Here is a 22,746-nt window from a genome sequence, read left to right as displayed (position 1 = left end):
GTGAGATTCGGATGTGATTTGTTTCCTTGCCGATGGGACTGGTGACAGCCCGGAGAAGCTAAATACTGGACAGTAGTTTGTGTGTTCATGGAGAAACAATATCCCCGGAAACTAGTTGTTTCGTTTCTTTTTGTCAGTTCATTATTAAAGTTTGTAACTAGGAGATTAATAAACAGTTCTTTATGAAAGTCGGAACCATTTTCCCTTCGCCAGTTTGTTTTTAACAGACGCATTGGGCCAATGAACTTATATTATAGTCTCTCTTCTACACTCATGCCCATAAATTAAGGATAATGCTATTGGTGAAACAAGCTCTGGTGGGCGGTTTGCGGGTTTAAATCACCTCGGGGTATGACCATGCGGTGCATTTGACCTGCGGTCGTCGCACGGTGGCGCTGGCAGCAGTCCACATACGCAGAGGTGTGTTGGTGCATGTCAGAGTACTGTGCAGCGAGTAAGTGTGCAGACGTTTTCAGACGTGCTAATGGTGACTGTGTTGAAAATGGCTCAAAGAACACATATTGATGACGTTAGGAGGGGTAGAATTCTAGGGCGACTGGAGACTGGTCAAACACAGCAGGTCGTAGCAGGGGCCCTCCGTGTACCACGATTATGACAACGATTCCAGCTGACAGGAAACGTGTCCAGGCGCTACAATATGGAACGTCCACAGTGTACAACACCACAAGAAGACCGATATCTCACCATCAGTGACCGCAGACGACCACGGAGTACTACAGGTAGCCTTGCTCGGGACCTTACCACAGCCACTGGAACAGTTGTCTCCAGACACACAGTCTACAGATGACTGAACAGGCATGGTTTATTCGCCCGGAAACCTGCAAGGTGCATTCCACTAACCCCTGATAACAGGATAGCCCGTAAATCCTGGAGTCGAGAACACAGTGCATGGTCATTGGAATAGTGGTTGGTTGGTTGGTTGGTTTGGGGAAGGAGACCAGACAGCGTGGTCATCGGTCTCATCGGATTAGGGAAGGATGGGGAAGGAAGTCGGCCGTGCCCTTTCAGAGGAACCATCCCGGCATTTGCCTGGACTGATTTAGGGAAATCACGGAAAACCTAAATCAGGATGGCCGGACGTGGGATTGAACCGTCGTCCTTCCGAATGCGAGTCCAGTGTCTAACCACTGCGCCACCTCGCTCGGCTTGGAATAGTGGTCGCAGGTTATGTTCACGGACGAGTCTAGGTATAGTCTGAACAGTGATTCTCGACGGGTTTTCATCTGGCGTGAACCAGAAACCAGATACCAACCCCTTAATGTCTTTGAAAGGGACCTGTATGATGGTCGTGGTTTGATGGTGTGGGTTGGGATTATGATTGGTGCACGTACACCCCTGCGTCTCTTTGACAGAGGAACTGTAATAGATCAGTGTATCGGGGCATCATTTTGCTCCAGTATGTCTGCCTTTTCAGGGGTGCAGTGGGTCCCACCTTCCTCCTGATGGATGGCAACGCACGGCCCCACCGATCTGCCATTGTGGAGGAGTACCTTGAAACAGAAGCTATCAGGCGAATGGAGTCGTCAGCCTGTTCTCCAGACCTAAACCCAATCGAGTACGTCTGGGATGCTCTCGGTCGACGTATATCTGCACGTCTTCAAACCCCTACGACACTTCAGGTGCCCCGACGGGCACCGGTGCAAGAATGGGAGGCTACACCCCAGCAGCTGCTCGACCACCTGACCCAGAGTATGTCAACCCGTTGTGCGGCCTGTGTACGTGTGCATGGTGATCATACGCCATATTGATGTCGGGATACATGCGCAGGAAACAGTGGCGCTTTGTAGCACATGTGTTTCGGGACGGTTTTCTCATCTTATCACCAAAACCGTGAACTTACAGATCTGTGTCGTGTGTGTTTCCTATGTGCCTGTGCTATTGGCGCCAGTTTTGTGTAGTGCAACGTTGTGCGGCACCACATTCTGCAATTACCTTTAATTTAGGAACATGAGTGTAATTCAGGTGTGCATACAAAACCACCGCGAGCTCGGGGTCAAAACGAATTCACCAGGTGATTCAGGTAGGGTTTAACAGATTGTAGCGGCACTGATACGCACTGAATGAGTCATCACGAGCTGGTAGTAGGCGTCCGGTGTCACTAGTCCGTCAGTTTAAAGCTGTATTAGTTCTTTCCAGAAAGACGAGGTATGTTGTCTTTTTTCCTTTTCACCTGTCCTATAAACTACGCTATGCACAGACACTGGTGGATATGGCGAATTAGGTTTCAGTGGCGACCGTTCTCCAGCCGGAAGACTCGGGCTCGCGCTCACCTTAGCGACGCTGGCGGTGGCGCTGTAGGGCTGGAGCGCGAGCGCGCGGTGCAGCGGCGTGGTGGCGGGCGTCTCCTCGCCGCTCTCCGTGTCGCTGTAGTCGGAGGCGTCCCCCTGCCGCGTCACGATGCGCGCCGTCGCCTCTTCTGTGACGTCACCGACCTCCGCCTCCTGCTCCGCCAGCCGCTGCAGCGCTGCCGCCAGCTCGTACGCCATCAAAGCCACTCGCTCTGCGCACACCACACGGCTACTCAGGTCTAACGGTGCACGACGCTGGTTTCCGTAACAGAAAAAACATACTTCCGTCCACAAACAAACATGTCAGAGAGGGCGGAGGCAGATAACCAGAGCATCTTTTTGCCCTCGGGGAAACTGCCTCTAGACAGCGCAAGAATCAGCAGTGATCAAGCAAATCAGAAGTAATAAAAACCGCGGCATTAAAGTCATATAAAGTACGTTCACAGCGAATGTGGCCTCTAAGAGAAAAAGTATCACGATGATTCTCGATTTGCAAAAAAATGTTGTTGTGTGGGAGATGACTGCCGAGGGGGAAATAGACTGAACATTGAATGAAAGGGTAACACATTACGAGTTGCAGCGTGAAATGTGAAAAGTTCCAATTTGATAAAAAAGCTAGAAAACCTGAGAAGGGAAATTCAGATGATCAAGCTATAGCGGTCAGTGAAGTAAAATGGAAAGAAGACAAGCATTTCTGGTCAGACGAATATTGGGTGTTATCAGCAGCATCTGAAAATGGTGTAAGTGGAGTAGGATTCTTTAGAAATAAGACGGTGAGTCAGAGAGTGAGCTGCTTTAAACAATGAAGTGATAGGATTTTTATCATCAAAATCGGCAGCAAACAAACGGCAACAACAATAATTCTGTTACACAAGCCCTCGTCACAAGTAGAAAATGAACAGCGAGGGGAGAGCTTGAGAGACCACTGAACGTGTAATTCAATATGTAAAGGAAAAGGCCAGGAAACATTAGAAGATACCAGCTGTACTTCGAAATCAGATATTCCATACATAGACCCAGATCAAAATTTAGTACTGATGAAGAGTAGGAGAAGTTCGTTTAAGAGAACAGTCAGGAAAAATCAACATGGAAAGATCTAAGACACATATGTACTAAGAAATGATTAAATAATTCTTTGACGCTGCACTTACAGTAGGTGAATACCAAAGTTGGCAGTTCAGTTCAATAGGAATGGACATCTCTTAAAAGAATAATCACAGAAGTCAAACAGACGAATATAGATGTAAGGATGGTAATTTCGGAAAAACGTTGGTTAACAGAAGAAATACTTCAATTGATGTACGAAAGAAGGAAGCATAAATATGAGCTATAGCAACGTAACTCACTTATGAATGAAGTAAGTAGGAAGTGCACAAAATCTAAGGCGAAGTGGCCACAGGAAAAATGGGAAAAATCTGAAAAGAAATGGTCGCCGGAAGTAGTGATCCAGCGTAAAGAAAATTCAAAACAACCTTCGGTGAAATTAAAAGCAAACGTCTAAAAGTTAAGAGTTGATGAGGAATTCCGCTGTTAAACGTAGAGAAAACAGTGACTTGGTGCAAACAATGCCCTGAACGACGCTACGAAAGGAAGTAACTGTTTCCTCATAAGATAGAAGATATGGAACTCGATATGGAAGACACAGAGGACCAAGTATTGCAGACAGAATTTGGCATGGCGTTAGAAGACTTGAGATCAGATCAGGCAGAAGACATAAATAACATTCCTTCACAATTTGTAAAATCATTGGGAAAAGAGAAACCCAAGGACTGTTCAAGCTGTTGTATAGAAATGTGAGACTTGAGACACCATATCAGAAAAATAACTAAGGATCTTTTATGTGACAACCAGTTTCGCTTTAGAAAAGGTGAAGGCACCAGAAAGACAGTTCTGACGCAGCGCTTAGTAATGGAAGCAAGATTTTAAAAATTCAAGGTTGTAGACATAGGAAAAGCGTTCGATAATGTAAAATGGTACACATTGTTTTAAATTCTCAGAACAACGGGTGTAAGTTGTAGGGAAACACGGGTAATATACAATATGAGCAAGAAGCAAGATGAAAGAATAAGAATGAATGATCAAGACGAAGTGATCGTATTAAAAAGCGTGTAAGATGTGACACTCTTTCGCCTCTGCTGTTCAAATTGTACGTCGAAGAAGCAATGACGGAATGAAAATAAATGTTCATGAGTGGAATAGAAAATTCAGGGTGAAAGGTATCAATGATAAGATTCGATGAGAGAAGTAAAAATCAAGGCATAATTAGAGACCTGCTGTATGGAACGAACAGTCTACCGAGGACAGAACATGGATTGAAAATAATCCGAAGGAAGACGAAAGTAATGAGAAACAGCAGAAATGAGATTGATGATAAATTTAACATCAAAGTTAAAAGGAGTGAAGCCGTTCTGCTACCTTCTAAGGAAAATTATGTATAGCAGACGAAGCAAGGAAAATGTGAAAAGCAGATTAGCGCAGGTAAAGAGAGAATCCTCGCCAAAAGAAAGGTACTAGTATTTAACATCGCTTTTAAGAAAGACATTCCTGTGAATGTACGTCTCGAACATAGTATTGAATGGAAGAGTTTCTTGGAGTGTGGAGAAACTTGAAAAGAAGTGAACAGCAGTGTTTGAGATGCGGTGCTCCAGAAGGATGTTAAAAATTAGGTTTAGTAATAAGATAAGAAACTAGGAGATTCTCTGCAGAATCGGAGAAAAAAGAAATATTTGGAAAGTACTGGCATTCAGAAGGGTTAGGACAATAAGACATGTGTGAAGTCATCGGGAAATAACTTCCACGGCATCAGAGAGAACTGCAGAGAGGAAGAAACTGTATGGGAAGATAGAAATTGGAATATATCCAGGAAATAACAGAAGACGTGTGTGTAAATTATACATTGCGATGAAGAGATTGATACAGCCAAGGAAGTTTTGTTGGTTCGCATCAAAAAAGATAACTTATGACCAAAAGAAAAAGAGTCGAAGTTATGTATCCAACAGGATGAAAGCTGGGGAACTGAAGGTTTGGGTCGTTGTGTTTGAAGCGCGGCAGCTCCAAGTTTTATTCTGACGATCTCTTGATAAAATGGAAATTTTTACCCCGCCCTGTTTTAAATATATCTTACAAAACACAAATAACCACTTGTTCATTCGCTGATGAGCAGTTAACTACACAATGTGGAGAAAAATGTTCTGACAGAAGGTCAGAGCTGGGTATGGGACGTCGAACTGAGCAAAAGTTTCCAACAACCGTACGTTGCGGTGCTATGGTCATAAAACAGCACGCAACAACGACGAACGACCGGTAGTGTATGCATTTAAATTAATTTTCCCCAAATGCCAGAGAGTGCAGTTACTAATTATAGTAGTAACCTGACATTCCTACCCATGGATAGTTATTCTGCAAGTGAAATTTTTGTGGTTATTAAATCAATTGCGCTAAAACTACAGTCTTGTTCTTACTTTGTTAAGATAATTTGAAGAGCAGGAACGGACAAAAACGCACTGCAACACACTCTTAAGAACGTACACTTACCAGACAAACTTCAGCGTGTCCACCACAGATCAGCTATCGTCTTTTGGCTCTACCTGAACAGTGGTGCATATTCGACTCACGGACAGCTGGAAGATTTGCTCCATTCCACGTCCCGTATTCTTCACTCATAGTGTCAAGTTGTCTTCCCCTCCTCCCCGCTCCCCACTAGATATTATGAAGAAGATAAGTTGCAAACCACTGTCCACAGGGTGAACTTACTATTCCAAGGACATAAAATAAACATTTTTACTGGTAATACAAAAGTAATGGCATTTAGAAACGTCGAATATATAAGATAAAAAATTCCCTTTTGTGACAAAATGGCAGACTAAGTAAAAAGGTGCAGTATCCAGAAAATGAAATAAATTTTCTAGAAGATCAAAACGTAGCTAAAAAAATGGTAATAGTCCAAGACATGTCAGCCACGGTTAACAGAAACTTAAAAAATATAGTGAAGAATGAAACTAAAGTTAAATTTTATAAAATTATGGCAGTTCCTGTATTCTTCGGCAGGAGAAATACTTGATAAATAAACAATGATGATTTTAAAAGGAGTTGGAATAATAAATATAGTAGGTAAATATAAGATTTAACTGAAGGACGATGTGGAAAAACTTCCAGAGCGGCGATTAGCACCACAAGCCATGTAACACATGAAGACCACCAGCTTAACAGCGTGCTGTTGCACCAGTGGAACGCGAAACTGCAGCGTATCAGCGTGACATGGATTTGAAACGTGCCTGGTAGGGTTCTGGAGGTATGTAGCTCCAGCTGTTCACCCACACAACATTAAAGTCTCCTTTACAACACAAAAAAACGTAACATAACACAAACATTCACACACAAATAAACGCACACAGTCCGGCATATAGAAACTTATTGCACATGTAAAGCACTCTGTGTAGCACAAACTTTAAGAGACTTTCAAAAAAGTATAAAGTGGACACATAAATGTCTGCCACAAATACAGTTATGCTGTACAATTACTAATTGCTTACACACGATTTGTCGGTTTTCTTACATAGCATCTTCATCAAAATTCTTCCGCAAGGATTTTATCTGCTTTTATCTGCTACGTATTTACAAACCATACTTGCACAACTGCTATAGTTTGTTTTTTCTCCACTATCAATTTATACTGATGAGCCAAAACATTATGACCACCTGCTTAATAGCTTGTTTGGCCGTCCTTGGAACGAAATACTTCACTGATTCTGTGTATAAAGGATCCGACAGTTTGTTTCTAGGATTTTCAAAGTATGTGACAGACGTAATTCGCGTAAATAAAGGGCCATCAGGGAATACATCAAGCATAAAGGGATGCAGGTGATTCAGACCTGTCAGCGTGTCTTAGATTACTACCATATGTCCCATACAAGGGCAGGGAAATATCTGATGTAGCAGAATACGGCCCACATCAACCTCCGTCCGTGGAATGCTGCACGTTTCGAGCCACCGTCCACCTCCATGACGGCGATTGTAGAGACGACCATCGACTTCTTGTATCAAAAATGTGATCCTTTGCCCACTGCAATCGTAATTGACAGTGTCATTGGGTCAACATGCGAGCACGTAAGGGCGGTCTGCTGCGGAGCTCCATGTTCAACACTGTACGATGAACGGTATGCTCTGAAACACTTGTGAGTGCACCAGCATTGTGCTCTATCGGCAGAGATGCCACAGATCACCACCTAGCCTACTTTACAGAGCAGTCAAGCCTCAGAAGCCCCCATTCTGTGAATATACGTGGACATCCAACAATTTAGCACCTACGTGTATTTTTGTTGTCCTTCTACTTCTTTCTGTAGTTACTCAAGACCAACTTCGCCGTTTTCGAGATACTCGTTCACAGGCTTGCGTAATAATAATCTGCCCTTGTTCAGCGTCGCTTATCTCAATGTCTTTCCACCTTTGCAACCCATATCTTCACTTGGGTGATCCCCCGTCCGTGTCTACTCCGATTCCATACGTTTGTTACGGTGTCCCGAGCCCGCAGTCCCACCAAGCGGCATCCAACGCCGCGTTGGGCAGTGGTCATAATATTTTGTTTTTATTAATGTATATTCTTCCTTCATGACAGTTTTTTTCGCCAAACATATCAGACTGCGTTTTTTTTATTTCAAACTCTTCCATTTTCAGTTTTATTTGCGCACTTAAAAGAGTAATTTCTGTAATAGGGCGTGCTTCAAATGTGTTTGATAAATTGCATCTTTTTTTTCGACATCTGTGGAATAACAATACTCACTGTAACTGATCGTTATCTGCAGTATCTGTACACTGCTTAACGGTAGCTGAGGAACAGAGGAACTGTTGTACAGGAAGTGATGGAGGATATGAAACACAGTACACATGTAACAGAGGGATGTGGAATATTTGTAACGAAAAATGGTACATATTTCATCACATGGGAAAGCGAATAACGTTCATGTTTGACACAGGTCGAACTTCCAACATAAAGGTCGATATCAGATTCTCAGTAAGCAGTGGGCCCACCTCGGGCACTAACGTACAGTCTGCACTGTTGAGGAGTCCTTGGGAGATATTGTCCTGATCGTCTCTCAAGGTGGTTTGCAGTTCTTGCAGGGTTCGGGGAGGGGGTGTTCGTTGAGAAACACGTTCCCAAGAATATCTCAGGCATGCTCTTTAGTGCTTAGGACCGGGGAGCACGCAGCCCATTCCATACGTTCAATATCTTCACATGTTCGATACGTTAGCAGTCCTATGTGGGCAGCCACTGTCATCGATAAACAGAAATTCAGAGCCTACCGCACCCTTAAACACAAGAACACAATCAGAACACTCAACCTACAATACCGCTGAACTTTAACGGTACCTCGAGCAGAGATATGCGGCCATTGCGCGTAATGCCTGCCTACACCATAACGCCTAGGCCGTACCGATTAAATTCATGAGCATTCTGTGGTGGGTAAAATGTTTCACTCTATCTCCACGCTTCACTCGTCACAGTGAAGCAGGATTCGTCGGAGGAATCACTCTGGACGACTGTTGCTGACCTCAACAGACGTAGTCCCTACACCAACGGACTCATTCTCGTCGAAGGCGTCATTGAAGTGGTATTTATTTAACAAGTTTCCAAGTACACAAATCAGCCTGCTTTAATCGCGGCGAAATGGTTCTGACAGTGACACATATACTGGTAGCGGCTTCAAGATCTGCAGCAGTTTGTCTAGAAGTGAGATGTCCTTTCCTTTTCGCCCAGTGGTCCATTTACAATCACCGGCGTGATTTCACACAGCATTTCCACCTTCAGCGGCCTTTTATAACAACGAGGTGGCACTCTTGGACTCACCATTATTGTGGCCACAGTAGTGACATTTCGTCCAGATTCGAGCCGTGTAACTGCTCGTTCACGGTCCTAAGTACTCAAATCAGGTCCTGCAGCACGGAATATCGCACTAATCGGTCCCACAGGAACCTTCGTCGAACACTGTATTGCGTGAACTGTCGAATGCATACAGAGCATTAGTGCACAGTTATCGATGCAGTTAACGCATCCCGTCCTTTGTATTTGCTTTCACTAGCATTGGTTAGGTGTTATCTGATACAAAGTCTTACACAGCGTCAAACATAACATCCATCCTGTAATTTTAACTCGTAGCTTCCTGTCTGGTAACAATATGTTCCTTAGCCAAGGAAGTTGTAAAAGTTTCTCACACAGCCATATCAGGGAACTTCACAAAATCGATAAGTTGGTTACTGATATCTTTGTTCTGCGCTTCTGATTTGGCAGCTAACTTCCTTACATATCTTGATTCTGTAATTGGATCTCAACCAAAATAAACTGTATTATTGTTGTTCGCAATAATATTGGTTTTTGCTTTGTAGTTTTCTCGCACATTGAAATTATGGTTGAATTCTCGATAATTACAAATTTCCGCTTTGTTAAAAATTCCAGCAGAATCTTGTATTTTATCCAGGTCTATGTGCTATCCCTCACATGCCACCCCTAGTTCGATACCAGATAATCTGTAGCACTGTGTTACATAGACTGATGTTTCTGTGCACGAGAAACGGTAGTTTCGCCTTTGCCCTGTCTCAGAGAGATCAACTTTGAGAACTGACCATGTACAGAGCTGTTAAATACGCTACACATTTTGTTATTTAGTATTACAGATCATCCTTTCTCTTTGCTGACCAGTAGTTCAAATGATATGAATGCATGGTGTCTGTTCTTTCGTAGATGTCCAAAAGGAGAGATACCACGCGGTATCCGCAGCTGTGATACATACTATGTAAACTGAAGATGGACGGGGGAGAAAGGAAAGTAAAGGTAAGGATTTATAGATGTCAGCCGCATTCGGACTTTATGCTGAATCTGCGTCTACGAGTGAAAAATGTGTGCTAGAATGGGATTCGAACCCGGGTCCTCCTTCTTACTCAGCAGATGCGTTAACCACTGTGTCATCTGAAAGCAGGGATTATCGCTGTAGTGTTGCCAAGCCACGTCCACACTTATCAGCACCAATCCGCACTCCCTCTCCATGCCCTCTGCACAAGCTTCTTTGAGATTCCCACGTAATTATGCACCTGTACTGTAGGTGGTGGATTCATTTCCCATCAAAATGAGTCAGCTATAGGTGGGAATATTGGTTGGCTGAGAGGCTTACAGAGATAGTGATAAACACTGTGTCCAAATAGAGCACTAATTAACGTAACTGCCTAGTAAGCGGGAGATTCCAGGTCTGAATCCAAGTCGTAATGCAGCTGGCATCAATAGTTCCTTCCCTTTCCTTACTTTCTCCACCCTCCTCCTTCAGTTTACGTAACACTAGTACAAAGCTGCCCCCTCTGACAGGAACCTGATACATGTGCGGTCCGCATATCCGTAAAATTAGAAGTAAGACAAGAGCGAAATTGAACTGATCAACAAATCTCGACTTGTCTGAGGCCTTGCTGACTAAACATACGTACACATCTTACTAGGGAACCTCCCCATCGCACCCCCCTCAGATTTAGTTATAAGTTGGCACAGTGGATAGGCCTTGATAAACTGAACACAGATCAATTGAGAAAACAGGAAGAAGTTGTGTGGAACTGTGAAAAAATAAGCAAAATATACAAACCGAGTAGTCCATGGGCCACATAGGCAACATCATGGAGACCGGCAGCTCAAGAGCGCCGTGGTCCCGTGGTAGCGTGAGCAGCTGTAGAGGGAGAGGTCCCTAGGTTCAAGTCTTCCCTCGAGTGAAAATTTTACTTTATTTTTACATAATTATTATCTGTCCGTTCGTTCATTGACGTCTCTGTTCACTGTAATAAGTTTAGTGTATGTGTTTTGCGACCGCATCGCAAAACCGTGCGATTAGTAGACGAAAGGACGTGCCTCTCCAATGGGAACCGAAAACATTTGATCGCAAGGTCATAGGTCAACCGATTCCTCCACAGGAAAACACATCTGATATATTCTATACGACACTGGCGACGGCATGTGCGTCACATGAATGTGTTGTCGACAAACCTAACTTGTACGCTTGGCGAATGGGTAAAAAGATTCTTCTACCTTGCCCGATTTACGTTTTCTTGTGAATGTGATAATCACTCCCGAAAACATAAGAGTTTGTCACATAAACTGAAAATAAAAAATTAAAATTTTCACTCGATTGAAGATTTGAACCAAGGTCCTTTCGTTCCGCAACTGCTCACGTTACCACGAGACCACGACGCTCCTGCGATTCCAGCGTCCTTAATGTTGCTTATCTTGCCATGAACTACTCAGTTTGTATATTTTGCTTATTTTTTGACAGTTCCACACAACTTCTTCCTGTTTTCTCAATTGATCTGTGTTCAGTTTTTCAAGGCCTATCCACTGTGCCAACTTATAACTAAATCTGAGGGGGGTGCGATGGGGAGGTTCCCTTGTTAGCACTGTCCCTTGACATCACACACATGCAGTGAACAGGAAAGAGAGAGTGGTCAGAGGGTGCCCAAATTTCTGTGATATCAAGAGGGCATTGTGGGACGCAGAGAACAAGTAGGCAGCCCGGGGGTACATACTGATTGGCAGTTTCATTATAATGGACAAGAAAATACTGGACCATGATTGGGAGATTTAAATTCACGTGTCTTGGTTTATCTCTCTGACACCTATTTCCATGAAGTTGGTGTGGTATAGGAGAGGTGAGGGGAGGGAGGTTGCTGATCATTTATTTCTGTTCTCGAGTACCAGGGCCTCCACTTCTGGATTGTCCATTCTTCGCAGAGAGATGGTCTGCCTCTTCGTTTTTCGTCATTCAGATTTTTTAACCAGACTGGGAGTGTCTGAGCATCAAACCACTGTGTCATAATGATGGTGCATTGTTGCTGTACAATTCCACTAACTCAGAATTCAGTATTATTTCCCTTAAAATGCAGAGGACGAAGTACTGCATGATATTTTTGTTTTTATAATGGACTGCGCTGTTTTGTTTGGGCTGCTCTAACGTCGTGCTACTGTACTGTAAGGCTAAGATTTCAATGTGTACCAGAACTGTAGTCATACACTGCAAACAAGTATTTTTTTACGTAACTTCGATTTTTCGAGTTGATAATTAGTGCTTTATGATTATCCCTCGTATGAACATCATAAGCATGAAATGTTCAGCATCTTTCCTCAGAGTCTGAAGTGCTACCACAATTTGGTAGTCCAACATTGCAGTTCTTAGGTACACGATTTATCGGCTCCACAGTTTATCGGCTCCGTGGGCTATGCCGTTGTTCTTCTGACTTTTTCTCAGTTCTGTTGTCAAACATGTAGTTGTGTGGTACATAAAGGTGACACAAATAAGCAAAATAGCAAATTATTTTCAAACAGTAGTTTGTAGAAGCGTGCACTCAAATTTCGAAGAAATAGCTTCACGTTTTCTGGAGTTACTTAAATTTGCTGTCGGTTTTCTTTAATCTGAAAATACGAACGTTTCCCTGAAGTTTAGCAAGCAGGTCTGTCTTACACGACAGCCGGCACGGCTGACTCACCTTTCTGGGTAAGAGACTCGAGCAGCCGGTCGCCAGCGCCTACCGTGGTCGCCTCGGTGCTGGTGCTTGTGGGTTCCTCTGCTGACGTCACGGGTGCCGCAGCAGCAGGTGCAGCCACGGCTAGCAGTAACAGGAGCAGCATCTGGAGGGCCCTGCACCTCGTACGTGCAATTGGCGGCGGGCCACTGTATCCACACATGGCTGTAACATTTATATAGGCACTGTACAACTAAACACCCAACACTTCACAGAAGCGACGCCCGCTGACAGTCATTAAAATTGCAGCTCCGGATGAGAACGCGAATAAAATTTATGTATTTTGTTATGCAGTATAGTAGGAAGGATAATTGATTATATTTGCAGATGATTTGGTAGTATACAGGGTCCGAATTTTATACACGGTGTGGCATGTATGGTAGCAACAAGTGCCCAAAAGCGGCTGACCATCAAATTCAGCAATGACAGCTCCCATACACGAATACGTCCGTCGTAATGTTGTACACAGAATTAGGGCTCGTCTGAAAAGATGATGTGGTGTCACTCAGGGTCCAGTGTTGTCACCTCTCTGCTGGCACCTCAAGAGAAGTATAATAATGATCGCTGTGCTGACAATCGGTGGTGTTCCAGACGTCGTCACACTTCAGTTGCTGGAAACAAGCCCATTACCTGACTCAAGGTACGTTACGTCGATGTATACTCCTACACAGCTGCACGTATAGCTCGAGGAATGACTAACAACTGTGTCGATATGTAGCAGTTCTACCACGGTGGAGTTACTTCATAAACGAAGCATAACGCGATCTTCATACAAACTATCCATATTCTAATGCGATTTCTGAATGATAAATTGGCTGCGTAAACATTTCTTGTAGATTCCTGTACTCCTGACTCCTTTGTGCGATTATGCTGAAATGCTAATTGTTTACATATCCAAGCATCTAGTACACTTTACGCCAATTCGACGTTTCATGGTGTTGCCATTTTAGTAATCATCAGTGTGAAATCATCGTCGCCTACATTTCTGTCTCTTAGCAAAAAGCACAACTGAAAATGAGGAAACAAACAGTTGACCCTTGTTGAACAAATATCATTGCTGTATGTATTGTGTTTTATTTTTGATTCCAATTGAAACAGTTGCATGCTTAATATAAAATAAAAAAATGGAAATGAGCTTTTGGCGTCATTGGCCGGGAGGCCCCTTACGAGGCAGGTCCGGCAGCCGTGGTGCAGGTCTTATTACATTCGACGCCACATTGGGTGACCTGCGCGCCGGTGGGGATGAAATGATGATGAAGACAACACAACACCCAGTCCCTGAGCGTAGAAAATCCCCGACCCAGCGGGGAATCGAACCCGGGCCCATAGGACGGCAATCCGTCACCCGCTGACCACTCAGCTATCGGGGCGGAAAATATGAAATAAAATTACACATACGCGTGGCTATCTCACCAGCATTTTCTAGCATATGTAGACTTTTTCCAGTTATTTTGGATGAATGCATTTAGAGATTAAAGGTAAAATGCAAGTTCACCGTGGTTGAAAGTCACTACACTATCACTAGCCAAATTTAATACACGTTATTCCCTATAAAAATGGAACTTAAATGTGGATACAGTAGATCAGCATCTTAAAAATATTTACCACTGTTAACTGCTCATAAGAAACTATGGAATTTGCTACTTATTCGGTCTGAAGAAATACAAGTCATATCGTAAGGGAACTGGTTGTAAATAAGGTTGGCAGTGTGTAACTGGCATACCAGCACACATAGCATCTAAATTAAGGGCTAGTCTTTTGTACGAAAATAGCTCCAGTAAACAGTAAACCTATTGCAGGTCCAAGGTCGAGTCCGGAAAGGAGGCAGAATCTAGAGTAGGTCATTTACCAAAAAATGGTGAGACGGTAGGTGTCCCAGTCCTTGAAACCAATTTTTATTCTTTGCCCATTATTAATGTTATTGTCAGTTCTAAGGGCTAGTCTTTTGTAGGAAAATAGCTACAGTAAACAGTAAACCTATTGCAGGACCAAGGTCGAGTCCGGAAAGGAGATTGAATCTAGAGTAGGTCATTTACCAAAAAATGGTGAGACAGTAGGTGTCCGAGTCCTTGAATCCAATTTTTATCCTTGCCCATTATTAATGTTATTGTCAGTTCTAACATACATACTGGTAAGTAGGACCTTTCATTTAAGTCAGAAATGCTTTCTACAGTCATACCCTTATTGCTATAAGTGACAGATTCAATCTTCATCTCTCAATAGAATACTATCAACTGCCTTCGGACACTTATAATAGGTAATTCTCAAGATAGAACCACAGTAACCTATTTATTTGTTGTTATACTTTTGCACAATGACTTCAGTACTGTTGTCCTACTTAACATATTCATTGTCTTTTGGAAAATTACACGTTTTATCTGCAACGAACGAGATTTATTTCCTTTATTTTTGCCGTACTGCCAGTGTATTCGCACGACTTTGTGAAACTTCTTAATTTCATGCAAGTCTTGCGTGTAGGCCATCTAATGCCCCAATCACATCTACGTAGAGTCCTTGGGAACTGATTCGTACTGCCGTGTTATATTGTAAATTCCCAGCACCAAATTTTATGTGAATCCTAATACATTCTTCAACATTGCATGATGGTAAAAACATAGATGCATTTGCTGTAGTCGTTGCTCCGATTAAAGCAGTGGACAGTTCTTGGTTCATAAACAACAAATACAAGAATTGATTCGCTACTTGTACTGGCGTATTAGAATGGTCAGTCCTTTACTCGGGAAACAGTTGTTTTATCTAGGAGTGCTTCTCCAAGCGACATGTGTCGTGGACTTTGATTCGTATCCACAAATTTGATGTTCGTCTTTGTTTAAAATGGTATACATTACATTTCTGAGTGCCGGCAGCTGTGGCCGAGTGGTTGTAGGCGCTTCAGTCTGGAACCGCGCGACCGCTGCGGTCGCAGGTTCGAATCCTGCCTCGGGTATGGATGTGTGTGATGTCCTTAGGTTAGTTAGCTTTAAGTAGTTCTAAGTTCTAGGCGACTGATAACCTCAGATGTTAAGTCCCATAGTGCTCAGAGCCATTTGAACCATTTTTTGTCATTAGATGACTTTCCCTCAGTTACTACGAAAGGTAATTACTACGAACGGTAACCTTTTTGACAGGAAATCACGAATCCAGTCGCACAACTGAGACGAGACTCCATAGGAGCGGAATTTAATTAGAAGTCGCCTGTGAGGTACAGTATCAAAAGCCTCTGGAAATCAAAAAATATGGAATCAATTTGACATCCTCTGTCAATAGCACTCATTACTTCTTGAGAAGAACGAGCTACTTGTGTTTCAAAAGAACGATACTTTCTGAATCCTTGTTGGCTGTTAGTCAATAAATCGTTTTCTTCGAAATAACACATAATGTTCGAAAGCAGTATATGTTCCAAAATCTTACTGCGAATCGACATTAGCGATATGCATATGTAAGTCAGCGGATTACTCTTACTTCCATTTTTGGGTACTGGTGTGACTTGTAGAACTTTCCAGTCATTAGCTATGGATCTTTCAACGAGCAGTCGCTTGGTATGATTGCTAAATTGCTAAGTATGGAGCTATTGTATCAGCTTCCTCTGAGAGGAAACTGACTGGTATGCAATCATGACCGGAATCCTTGATTTTCTTAAGTGATTCATGCTGCTTTGTACTCCGAAGATGTCTACTTCTAAGTTACTCGTGCTGGAAGTTGTTCTTGGTTCGAATTCTGGAATATTTACTCCGTCTTCTTTGTCGAAGGAATTTCGGGAAACCATAATTACTAATTCTGATTTAGGGACATTGTCATCAGTAACGTCACCAGTGTTGACGACCAGTGATGGTTTAGATTGTGTTTTTTCGCTGGTGTACTTTATATAAGACCAGAATCTCTTCGGGCTTTCTTACAGATTTCGAGACAGAGTTTCGTTAGAGAAAGTATGAAAAGCGTCTCGCACTGAAGTTTGATCTACATTTCGAGCTTCTGTAAAACTTCGCTTTCTTTTAAATTTGGTAGGCCATTTTTCGTTGCTTTTGCAACAGTGTGCTATCCTCTTTACTGTACCACGGGGGATTCCAACGTACCTTCTGAGTGCGCTAAGTCGCATAACGTGGTAGTGATATCACCGATCTGCTAAGGTCACCATGTTTATGGACTGCACGACTTATAGTGCTATAGTACCATTGAAGCATACCCTCAACAAAATAAGCACACAAATTTCTCATCATGTCTAGGAGACTAGTGATGGCCACAGTACGTGCTCAAAGAGAAGGCCATATCTCAGTTGTCACTTCCTGCCCGCCTTTCATCGTTTCCTGATGGTGTTTTATCTGCCTCCTAGAAGGTAAATAAGTATCACACCTGTAAGATGTCACTTCTTTCGCTCCTTCAAGGTTACAGTTTCATGCAGCAACGTCATACCATCGTTTGAGATTACACGTATCAGCTTTGTTTTACGTATATCTAAGCAATTAAATGTCGTAAGACCATTCTTTGAAGACTGCAAATTCTTTCCAACTTTCCATTTGTTTTTCTCAATATAGATTTGCTGCGCTGTTTTGTTGCTGTCTCCGCCATAGCATAGGAACCAGAATGTCGTGACTGTTCTGTTCGCAAGGAAAACGAAAACCCAGGAAAGCAGCAATCCGTTCAATTTTGTGGTTATCGGGTGTTTACTAGCATAATTCGTTAATCACAGTTTCATGCAAAACATTAGGAGGAATCTTTAGAAAGTTTTTCGACGGTTTACATATAATGAAACGCAGGTATTGATGATATTTTTCGTTAGTTTTCTGTACAAGATCCTTATTGTCTACACATGGACGGCTACATTCGTAATCTTCATGAGCATTCGTCAATGTAATCGCAAACAAATGATACCACTCACGCACAACACTTTCATTCATCACATTTGATCCGCATAAACCACAAAATTCACGATAAATGTCAACAATTTTAAGAATTTTTTCCAGTAAAATACTATATTACAGAGCAGATTTCACATTTGGTGAGATTTTCAGTTGCAGTGCTTATTTTGAACGGTCACTGTAGGCGGACGAAAGCCACATGGCTTTCTCTCCGTCGTAGCTGTATCAAAGAAATGGTTCAATCTGACACGACGAAACACGCCCTGAGATTTTTTTACAGCTAGAATACACCGAAAGAAAGACCCCGTCAAAACTTTAACTGCTAATATGTACAACAATTTTTTTTTTAAGAAAAATGTTAAATACTGCCAAATTCGTAACTCGCCAGGTGCTTGGAGACGTATACAGAACTACCGGAACTGTAGCGGACTGTGCGTGCACAATATTGCAGGTGCATATCCTGGATTTAGAGATTTAGGAACCAGGTTTTAAATTGTAGGACATTTCCAGGGGTAGATGTGAACTCTGACCACAATCTATCGGTTATGAACTGTAGATTAAAACTGAAGAAACTGCAAAAAGGCGGGAATTTAAGGAAATGGGACCTGGATAAACTGACTAAACCAGAGGTTGTACAGAGTTTCTGGGAGAGCATAAGGGAACAATTGACAAAAATGGGGGAAAGAAATACGGTAGAAGAAGAATGGGTAGCTTTGAGGGATGAAGTAGTGAAGGCAGCAGAGGATCAAGTAGGTAAAAAGACGAGGTCTAGTAGAAATCCTTGGGTGACGGAAGAAATATTGAATTTATTTGATGAAAGGAGAAAATATAAAAATGCAGTAAATGAAGTAGGCAAAAAGGAATACAAACGTCTCAAAAATGAGATCGACGGTAAGTGCAAAATGGCTAAGCAGGCATGACTGGAGGACAAATGTAAGGATATAGAGGCTTATCTCACTAGGGATAAGATAGACACTGCCTACAGAAAAATTAAAGAGACCTTTGGACAAAAGAGAACCACTTGTATGAATATCAAGAGCTCAGATGGAAACCCAGTTCTAAGCAAAGAAGGGAAAGCAGAAAGGTGGAAGGAGTATATAGAGGGACTATACAAGGGTGATGTACTTGAGGGCAATGTTATAGAAAGGGAAGAGGATGTAGATGAAGATGAAATGGGAGATACGATACTGCGTGAAGAGTTTCATAGAGCACTGAAAGGCCTAAGTCGAAACAAGGCCCAGGGAGTAGACAACATTCCATTAGAACTACTGACAGCCTTGGGAGATCCATTCCTGACAAAACTCTACCATCCGGTGAGCAAAATGTATGAGACAGGCGAAATACCCTCAGATTTAAAGAAGAATGTAATAATTCCAATACCAAAGAAAGCAGGCGTTGACAGATGTGAAAATTACAGAACTATCAGTTTAATAAGTCACGGCTCCAAAATACTAAAGCGAATTCTTTACAGACGAATGGAAAAACTGGTAGAAGCCGACCTCGGGGAGGATCAGTTTGGATTCCTTAGAAATATGGGAACATATGAGGCAATACTGACCCTACGACTTATCTTAGAAGCTAGATTAAGAAAATGCAAACCAACGTTTCTAGCATTTGTAGACTTGGAGAAAGCTTTTGACAATGTTGATTGGAATACTCTCTTTCAGATTCTGAAGGTGGCAGGGGTAAAATACAGGGAGCGCAAGGCTATTTACAAATTGTACAGAAACCAGATGGCAGTTATAAGAGTCGAGGGACATGAAACGGAAGCAGTGGTTGGGAAGGGAGTGAGACAGGGTTGTAGCCTCTCGCCGAAGTTGTTCAATCTGTACATTGAGCAAGCAGTAAAGGAAACAAAAGAAAAGTTCGGAGTAGGAGTTAAAATCCGTGGAGAAGAAATAAAAACTTTGAGGTTCGCAGATAACATTGTAATTCTGTCAGAGACAGCAAAGGACTTGGAAGAGCAGTTGAACGGAATGGACAGTGTCTTGAAAGGAGGATATAAGATGAACATCAACAAAACCAAAACGAGGATAATGGAATGTAGTCGAATTAAGTCGGGTGATGCTGAGAGAATTTGGTTAGGAAATGAGACACTTAAAGTAGTGAAGGAGTTTTGCTATTTGGGGAGCAAAATAACTGATGATGGTCGAAGTAGAGAGGATATAAAATGTAGACTGGCAATGGCAAGGAAAGCGTTTCTGAAGAAGAGAAATTTGTTAACATCGAGTATAGATTTAAGTGTCAGGAAGTCGTTTCTGAAAGTATTTGTATGGGGTGTAGCCATGTATGGAAGTGAAACATGGACGATAAATAGTTTGGACAAGAAGAGAATAGAAGCTTTCGAAATATGGTGCTACAGAAGAATGCTGAAGAATATATGGGTAGATCACATAACTAATGAGGAGGTATTGAATAGAATTGGAGAGAAGAGAAATTTGTGGCACAACTTGACTAGAAGAAGGTATCGGTTGGGTGAACATGTTCTGAGGGATCACCAATTTAGTATTGGAGGGCAGCGTGGAGGGTAAAATTCGTAGAGGGAGACCAAGAGATGAATACACTAAGCAGATTCAGAAGGATGTAGGTTGCAGTAGGTACTGGGAGATGAAGAAGCTTGCACAGGATAGAGTAGCATGGAGAGCTGCATCAAACCTGTCTCAGGACTGAAGACCACAACAACAACATCCTGGGTTGACGACGTATCAGTAAACAGATGCCACGACTCGACATGATCGTAATTTGTAAAGCGAATTTCAGTTTTCGTTGACGGTTTCTCTGATACAATTGACCCAGTTACTGTTCACTCAAATCAGTAACTTATTTAATGTTCATAATAATTAACAGTTCCCTTTGCCGTAGTGTAAGTGTTAACAATGAAGATAAAACTGAAATAATACTCATTGTGTTTAACGATTAACGTTAAGCAGTGTACAAGCCCGGTTTTGCCTCATAAAATCTGATCGTGAATGTATAAATGGAAGAAAGGCTCACACAAACTAATAAATATGCTCCAAAATGGAACTCGTAAAACTGTATAAGAATAACTGTCCAAAAGATTTACTGTAAAGTATCACAATGCTGTCCCATTATCCCCATTAATAACCAACATACACCCCTGAACTTAAATAAATGTCGTGAACAACAGTTCGTTAGATGAGTCTTCCAGGTGCTCGTGAGAGGCAATGCAGCGTTACAGATGGTGATTTACTAGACTGGGTCCTCCAAATCACAACTAAGATCAAAATTGCTCATTTCAAAGTTCTCTCGACATGGTTAAGCAGTTTCAAGAACTTATACCGTATATGAAGTTAAGTAACAACGAAGTTAATTTCAAATAGAAATGTGGAGGTGGCGCCATTAATTGATAACTCAAATGAAGACGAAGCTTGGGGTTATCGCCACATATGCTCTGTCCCACGCCGATCAGCCAGGTTTCGTAAAAGAAGTGCGAGCAAACCGAACTTTATCATTTCGAGGCCAAGAAAACAGGATCTGTTGCGCAATCGATTTATGACACATTCATACACAACAAAAACAATGACAACTACGAGTGGGTTACTGTTTCCGCAGCTTTATATGTGTCTTCAGGGACCCCAAAGCATATTAGGACCAAAAATAAGAAAGGACTGTTTAGTGGCAGTAACCTTATTATCGATGTATCAAAATCTTGGAAAATGAAATTGATGGTTTACAAACAGCTCGTTTGAATTATACTTGAGAAACAGAATGCAAAATATTGTGCTGAATAATTCAGACATGTTTGAAAGATACAAAATTTCAGTGATTGGAGTAAAAAAAAAAAAAGAGTCACAAATGGAGTCCTTAAGGGTTCAATTTTGGAACCAGTGCTATTCCTTATACATGTATGACCTTGCACATAACATTCAACAAGGAAAATTGGTACTTATTGCAGACTTTATCAGTGTTATAATAAATCTCATTAGAGAGAAATCAATAGAAGAGTTAGTAAATAATTTTTTCCAAAGAATTATTAAGCGACACTACGACATTTTCACTCTGCAGCGGAGTGTGCGCTGATATGAAACTTCCTGACAGATTAAAACTGTGTGCCGGACCGAGACTCGAACTCGGGACCTTTGCCTTTTGCGGGCAAGTGCTCTACCAACTGAGCTACCCAAGCATGATTCACGCCCCGTCCTCACAGCTTTACTTCTGCCAGCATCTCGTCTCCTACCTTCCAAACTTCACAGAAGCTCTTCTGCTAGTTCTGCAAGGTTCGCAGTGAGGACGGGGCGTGAGTCTCGCTTGGGTAGTTCAGATGATAGAGCACTTGTCCGTGAAAGGCAAAGGTCCCGAGTTCGAGTCTCGGTCTGGCACACAGTTTTAATCAATTATTAAGCTATTCTCTGAAAATGAACTCTCTCCCCCTTCCCTCCAACTTTGAAAAAACGCACTACTTTGTAGAACAAATAGCCCCCCCACCCCACCCATGAACCATGGACCTTGTCTTTAGTGGGGAGATTTGCATGCCTCATTCATACAGATAGCCGTACTATGTGTGCAACCACAATGGAGGGGTATCTGTTGAGATACCAGACAAACGTGTGGTTCCTGAACAGGTGCAACAGCCTTTCCAGTAGTTGCAGGGGTGACAGTCTGGATGACTGAGTGATCTGGACTTGTAACGTTATCCAAATCGGTCTTATTGTGCTGGTACTGCAAACAGTTGGAACTGTAACTTTTCCTGAGGAAATGCAGCTATATTGTATGGTTAAATGATGATGGCATGTTTTGGGTAAAATATTGCGGAGTTAAAATAGTCCCCCATTCAGATCTCAGGGCGGGAACTACTCAGGAGGACGTAGTTATCAGGAGAAACAAAACTGATGTTCTACAGATCGAAGTACGGAACGTCAGATCACTTAATCGGGTAGGTAGGTTAGAAAATTTAAAAAAGAGAAATGAATAGGTTAAAAATAGATACAGTGGGAATTATTGAAGTTCGGTGGCAGGATAAGCAAGACTACTGCTCAGGTGAATACAGAGTTATGAATACAAAATCAAATAGAGGTAAT

The 22,746-nt window shown here is 42.3% G+C and overlaps 1 protein-coding gene and 1 non-coding gene across 2 annotated transcripts in view; both read right to left on the bottom strand.

Annotated features, from left to right (window-relative positions):
- LOC124713981 overlaps positions 1 to 22,746 on the bottom strand; it is a 43,996-nt gene that overhangs the window by 5,682 nt on the left and 15,568 nt on the right. The window contains exons 2-3 of the mRNA XM_047242986.1: positions 12,816 to 13,016; positions 2,292 to 2,521 (exon numbers count right to left, since the gene is read on the bottom strand). Of these exons, the coding sequence (XP_047098942.1) occupies positions 2,292 to 2,521; positions 12,816 to 13,014 (429 nt within the window). The 5' untranslated portion in view covers positions 13,015 to 13,016. The remainder of the gene's footprint in view (positions 1 to 2,291; positions 2,522 to 12,815; positions 13,017 to 22,746) is intronic.
- Positions 21,778 to 21,852, bottom strand: Trnal-caa. The gene has a single exon. It is a non-coding gene; the product is annotated as a tRNA-Leu (tRNA).

The sequence above is a fragment of the Schistocerca piceifrons genome, chromosome 1, assembly GCF_021461385.2.
Source record: "Schistocerca piceifrons isolate TAMUIC-IGC-003096 chromosome 1, iqSchPice1.1, whole genome shotgun sequence".
NCBI lineage: Eukaryota > Metazoa > Arthropoda > Insecta > Orthoptera > Acrididae > Schistocerca > Schistocerca piceifrons.
The sequence above is the reverse complement of the archived record's forward strand: the minus strand, read 5'-3'. Positions and strand labels throughout refer to the sequence as shown.